We start from the raw sequence: 6,414 nt of genomic DNA, 5'->3' as shown, positions 1-6,414 counted from the left end.
ATGACAATGAACTCTTGCAATAGTACACGAGCCAAGTAAAGTATCATCAATAACACATCTTAATGATGTGGTGTGTACAAATGGACAGAGCCAAGTGTCAAAGTTTTGGAATAGGTTGGGATTTTGTTGTAAGTGATCATCAGAAGATAAAGTGGGAAGAAGAAAATTGAGGCAAACAATACAATAGCTCAAATGTTCAATCCTCCTTAAAACCAATACAAGGAAAAGATGAGCCACCATGTATAAGTAATGGGAGAGAAGTGTGATAAATAGACTTGCCACACTTAGAGTAATGATATCCTCACCTCCAAACTCTTTTTTATTATAATCTCTTCTCACCCAATGTAAATGTGTTTAAATATCATGAATCTCATGCAATTTTCATTCTATTCGCCAGAAACTGAAGGGTGGGATTTATAACCGCCATTGTGATTTGAAATAATTGACCTCCCTTGAATTTATTTTCTTCATGGATAATTGCAGAAAGCATGCTTGGTGCGGAATTTTGTAACCACCATTGTGATTTAACAGAGGGTTGTGTCGAGTATATTCGCAATTGAAAATTGTGAGGACTGATTTCCCCTCCATAGAGAGATTTCAACATATTAATCAAATATCTGGCAAGGGGTGGGATTCAAACCTGTACTTCTGAGTGCTCAATGATCTACCATCAGAGTCACTTCCACGACGACCCCAATAGATCCTTCATCGCAAAAATTTGAGCATTGGAAACCTCACCAACCAGGACATGCAAAGGGAACTTACATCTGTCTCATAGCAATCTCTTAAATGATGACAATATGACAATAGTTTGCCGAAGCTAACTCTATTCAATAGCTCGAGTTTACAAAGAGATTCTCAAGATAGTTGAGCAATCCAATAGATCCCCTTTCCAAAAGCATGTATGATGGTTTCTCCATCTGTTACCTTAGCCAAACATGCCCAATTATAATCCAAGAACGTTTTCATGATGACATTGTGCATATAACTAGCTTTCTTCTATCTGCTTGACTTCATGTAAGCATGGAAATCACCCACTGATATCTGTGCTGGGTTCATATAACCAACTTTGTTCTTCTACATTTTCCAGTAATTGTAAATAAAGGAAAGCTCTTCTTCTCCAACCACCATTGATTCCTTTTGTTATATACATGTCACTAGCTGTCATCTTCTACTTCGATTCATTTAAGGCATGGAGGGTCTTTTTAGCTTTCCCAACCACCATTGTGAAATCCTTTGTAGGATACAAAGCACCATTGATTGATTCTCTTCGCTACATGAAGAATATAGCTTGTATCTTCTACTTCAGTTTTTCTTTTTCAAACTGCCCATTGATTTCATCACTAACGCATGTAACTTTCTTCTCCTATTTCCAATTGAAAGATGGTAATATTGTTTAAATAATATTGTCATCTTCTGCTCAGAAAAGTGAATGTGAAGTTTGCCTGAAAGAAAGATCCATTCTTGTACTTTCCTGTTGCTTGAGAAATTTAATGCAATTATATTTGAGCAGAAGCAGACAACACAATCAATTTAGTTTTCTGACAGTCTTAACACAATTGTGTGTGCATGTGTGTCAGCCAAGAGTTGGGTACTTTGCATCGAGAAAGTCACGCAACATTCGGGCGGGACGTTGGCCACCCATGAGCTCCGAAAGCTTTTCCAAAGGTACACAAGCAAGCTCTGCAAGACTTTCACAACTGTCCATCAACGATCGATAGTTTGCATCAGTAACTCCAGGAAGCCTTCTTAACAATTCAACTGCTGTGGTGTTGTAGTTCTCTGCCCTGGAATCAAATTTACGCACACAGATTTTGTAAGAAATCCCATAGGTCAGAAAAAGAACAATAAAAAAAATAAATCCCTAGGACTCACTACATATGCATATAGAGAATAGGGAGAGGAGGTTTAGCTTATGAAACCCTAAAAACGTATGAATTTTCATTAGTTTATTCCCAGAAGATATTACCCACAAATTCTTAAATTCTCATGGATTCTGTTGAAATCTTTTATTCTTTTCAGGTGGATATTACCAGTAAATTCTTACCAATCGTGTATATTTCCTCAGATCTTTCAAAAAACTTGATTACAAGAAAATGATCAGTAAGTGTCCCAAAACATTAAAAACCAATGGGCGTGGGAAAGCTTTTACCCCCTATTTCTTTTAATTGAATATCATCACATACGTGCAAATGTTCACAAATATTCCGTTCCTATGTTTTTGATCGAATCATCTACTATCTCATATACAAAGCTAAAGGAAGAGAGCATTACCTGAGATCACCTTCAATCAGACCATCTTCAGTCGGAACACCGACTCGCATTGCCTTATCCAGATCTGGTTCATCTTGGTTGGATTTTAGAGTCAAGAAGATCTCCGCAGTAGCATGCAGGCTTCTCGACCATACTATACGAAGTCGTGGGAAATGAAGGACCAATAGGGACAACTTTGATACAATGTTTGTGGGCACAATATCCTCTCCAACATCATTTGCGGACTGTATGAAAAACCCCATATCTCAAGTACTCAAATTTTCATGTGTACCAAGACATTTATTTGAAAAGCACATTGTGAACCACTATCCTGAAACTATGACTTCTCAGAACAATTAGACTACCTGAAAGGAGAAGCTCTTATCCTGGGAGAATTCGATCAGTAGGACAGGTATTTTGTAGTAGCGTGTCATTGTTTCTGCTTGGTGATATAGCCGACCTGATGAAAAGCTCGCAAATAAGTCCATTATACTCTTCCGTTCCACACATATATCAGGCGATAGGATATAATCTCCAACCTCCAGAGTTATGGGAAGAATCGTCATGCCTTGTTGGTGGAGGACACAAGGCAGGCTACTTCCAAATTCTCTCATATCCACAATTATCTGAAAAAACAATCACAAAAAACAGTGATGCATAAATTTTAAATAATTAACTGAAAAACACATAAAATTTGAATGATGTTGCAATTAACTCTTAAAACCTGCATTTGCTTCTCTGGACCCTTTCTGCCTCCAGCCTTTCTCGTGATGGAATTCGCATTGTAATTTGGAGATGGAGAACTTGCACTAGCATCGAGTAGCCGCCCATCCTATTAATATTAGAGTTCAACTATTACTTCACTCTCTTCTCTTGCTGAAAAATGCATAGTTTACGAATTTGAGGCATTCATGAAAAGGCCAAAGAATTGGTATACATGATCAACTGAAGGAGTGCCTTTCGAATATAGCCTCTACAATCATAAAGGAAATAGAAATCCTACATTTACCCAATATTCTATTGCCTAAATTTATATCATGCATCAACCTCTCTATATGATAATAAAGCATAATTTTCACTCCTCAAAAGACCTTTCCTTAATAATCATAGATTTTACGATCTACATCTTGCAGACCCTTCTTAATGTGATTAACACTAATGTAAGCTGTACAATATATATATATATATATATACCTGATCCATCGGTATCATCATCGTGGCCTTCTGTCTAATAAGGGATTCGAAAGCATTGTTTTCCCTCTGTATGCTAGCCTCAAACTTTTGTGTCTCCACAGAGTTATCATAAAAAAGAAAATAGACTTTGAGGGACTTCAGAGGATTCTCGGCCTTGTATATTTCCATGTCCCTAACAAACGCCATGTCAGGGTCATAAAGTATCACAAAGGATGGCTTCAAGATGTCGAGAATTCGTTGTTCGCTTTCAAGAGCATAGAAATGGAGAGGAGGGGAAGGTCTTCCTGCATTCGAGACCTCATCAATTCTCTCTTCAGCCGCAGCATTTCCTTCTTCGAGAACATCGCCACTCAAGGTGGTGGTGGCGGCGGCGGTAGTTGTAGTAGTGATAGTTGAAGCAACAGCAGCAGTAGCAATGCTTGCCAAGGTTGAAACATTTTTTACAGAGGTAGAAACACATGAAAATGCATTACCATCGTCTTTGATTGTCAATGAGTCTTTTATAGATGTTGAAACATGTGCAAATGTACTAATATCCCCATCAAGCTTCTTACTTTGTTTTCCTCTCCCAGATAGGGCCCCTCTTCGACCTCGCCCACGTACCCGACCACCTCCTCTTCTACTTTGTCCTCCTCGGGCGTCCTCATGTGACGACGTAAGTTCAGTTGCAGCAGCAAGGAGTGCATCTTCTTCTTGCCTCGAAGACGAGTTCCCGACTTCCTTTGATAAGTTTTTCCCACCATTCAACACTCCAACACCTTTCATAACCGACGGTGTTCTTTTCTTTCTTGTGTGCATGCCATGTAGCTCTGCCTTCCCTAGGAGATACTTCTCCCATTCTTCATTCATGAGCTGCATAGTAATTGTAGTACCATTTGGGTCATGTTAGTGTCACTCAATTCTGAGTAAAAGCCAGAGCTTTTATGTGCGAAAATATTTCTTGCTACATCATCCATGCGGTGGATGTAAGCATGAAGTATCAACTCAACTGGAATTAAGATCCCAACACAAGAGACTACACATTTTGATGTATCAAAGAAAATGATAAACCGTATGCACCTTCTGGGGTCCTTTATTGATGCAATCTTGAAGCTGAAGGCATGTTCGCTCATCCTTACAAGCAATTAGTATGGTTCCCATGCATTCATCCCAAGACTCCATGTCATTAGATATCTCACTCCTAGTTGTCTTCATAGCTTCAAACTCCCCTCGAATCTCCTCTAACACCTCCTGCATACAAGACATCAATTAGGGCTAGGGCCGAGGCTGGTTCCTTAAAATCTTCCCATGGTTATGGCAAAAGGCCCACAAAAACTGGAGGTATATTTTATTTTACAGGCTAAATCTATGAGAAGTGGCTTTATAATATCTACCCCATTTTTAAAATGGTGAAAATTTACAGGTATCCCTCTATTATTTTATGGGTGACTACTTCGAAAACAATGGGAATAGCTTCTAGAAAGTTATATATATATGCATACACTCACAGTATACGGATGTTAAAAAGTTAAACCTTTCAAGTTGAATTGTTATAGGATAAAACTGCAAGGTTGTGGTGGTGCCTAACAAGCATCATTGTTGCATTAGGTACCACCGGTTCAATTTCAAGGGTAGAAAAATAAACTACTTCCAACGGGGGGCCACACCTTCAGCGGAATATACAAACTTTTTGTTCTAAGGGAAAATTTCAGTACAATCAAATGGAATGTCAAATTTTGTTCTAAGAACTTCATTCACAAATTTTCAATGTAATCCTGTTTTTTTATTTCTTCCTTGCCTGATCCGAATTTTATGAGGGGCCTGTTCACAATAGGTATTTTGTATTGGTTGAGACTATTGTATTTTGTATTGGTTGAGCAATCAATTTTTCATGAAACCTTTTCTGGGTTTCATGTAGTTACATACTCTCCAGACCACCCAAGTTTTTTGCAGCTCATAGAAACAAACATTTCCCAAGTACAAAGCACTTACATATGTAATATCCTTCTATTTAAGCATTTCTTCTATGAATTATAATAGATAGATAGATAGATAGATCGAGACAACACTCACATTCAAGGCCTTCCACTTTGGCATTTCCTCCGCCATTACAACAACTTCAACACCTTGTTTAATGGTCGAATCAGACTCTCTCGCTACACCAATCCCTTCTTTGGCTACTCTTTCCTGATTGGAATTTTCATTCAACTTTCTCCGTTTACCATCATTACTCCCTTCATCTCCTACTATAACAGCATTATGCTTGCTCTTTTTATTTTTGACGCCTTTGTTATCCAAAGGCAAAATAGGGTTATCCGCATTATTTGTCCGAATGACTTGGAATACCCTCTTCTTAGCAAGTTCAAATATCTTATGGCTTGGATTTGCAAAAATCCATACCGATCGGGCATCGGCAGAGGCACGCAAAGTGTCCAAATACTTCAAGAATGTAATAGCGTCATACCTTACAAGATAAACCGCAAGCTTTCTCAATGTCTTCAAATCTGAAACAAGTTGTTTAGTCTTCCTTCCGAGAGTATGCCATATTGGATCGAGTTGTCTTCTAACAATCTCATCAAAAGACTTGAAGAGACCATTCTCAATTGTTAAATCCTCAACATCGATCTTATTAGTTTTCCTTAACTCTTTCAAACAAGCATCCATAACTTCGAGAATGGCCGAGTTGATACCTTGCATCGATGGGGTGAGTGGGACACGAAGGTCAATGACGACAGGCGGGTGTTCTTCCAAAGCAGATGAAATGGAAATGTGAAACCGGGGCCAAAGCTGAAGCTTTCTTACATAGAGGCTCCTCATAATGCGCTCCGTTTTGGAGAATCCACCGATCATTGCTTGTGGTCTGTCGGAGAAAGCTCGAATAAACCCTTTCCGATTACTTGTTCGAAACAGTCGAGCAATGAATGCTTCGGTACAGGTCTCGGACAGACGGTGTGCATTAAGAAACACGAGACCAGACATCAAATGGGG

The 6,414-nt window shown here is 38.8% G+C and overlaps 1 protein-coding gene across 2 annotated transcripts; it reads right to left on the bottom strand.

Annotated features, from left to right (window-relative positions):
* Window positions 1-368: 368 nt before the first annotated feature.
* On the bottom strand, window positions 369-6,408 carry UVH1 (Restriction endonuclease, type II-like superfamily protein). 2 transcript variants are annotated; one of them, XR_015532367.1, is made up of 8 exons: window positions 5,500-6,408; window positions 4,507-4,677; window positions 3,448-4,299; window positions 2,978-3,085; window positions 2,619-2,879; window positions 2,275-2,498; window positions 1,065-1,787; window positions 369-782 (listed from the first exon to the last, which is right to left on the bottom strand). XR_015532367.1 is itself a non-coding variant. In XM_087339539.1 (7 exons), exons 1-7 carry the CDS (start codon window positions 6,403-6,405, stop codon window positions 1,577-1,579), a joined length of 2,733 nt encoding a protein of 910 aa, XP_087195665.1. In that variant the 5' UTR covers window positions 6,406-6,408; the 3' UTR covers window positions 369-1,576. The 2 variants fall into 2 exon arrangements, 1 of the variants encoding a protein (XP_087195665.1); XM_087339539.1 differs by having other exon boundaries at window positions 369-1,787.
* Window positions 6,409-6,414: the final 6 nt, after the last annotated feature.

Source organism: Azolla caroliniana, unplaced genomic scaffold (assembly GCF_043228905.1).
Source record: "Azolla caroliniana isolate FFs.n. ecotype wild unplaced genomic scaffold, voAzoCaro1.0.p SCAF_1501, whole genome shotgun sequence".
Classification (NCBI taxonomy): domain Eukaryota; kingdom Viridiplantae; phylum Streptophyta; class Polypodiopsida; order Salviniales; family Salviniaceae; genus Azolla; species Azolla caroliniana.
This window is presented reverse-complemented; position numbering and strand designations above follow the sequence as displayed.

What these genes read in the sequence shown, in the direction of transcription:
- UVH1 (XM_087339539.1), bottom strand. Translation starts at nt 6,405, where the DNA reads ATGTCTGGTCTCGTGTTTCTTAATGCACACCGTCTGTCCGAGACCTGT. An exon ending in TCAATAAAGGACCCCAGAAG is followed by an intron (nt 4,300 to 4,506) that starts GTGCATACGGTT and finishes ATTACTATGCAG; the next exon opens with CTCATGAATGAAGAATGGGA. An exon ending in ATAAGAGCTTCTCCTTTCAG is followed by an intron (nt 2,499 to 2,618) that starts GTAGTCTAATTG and finishes TTTTTCATACAG; the next exon opens with TCCGCAAATGATGTTGGAGA.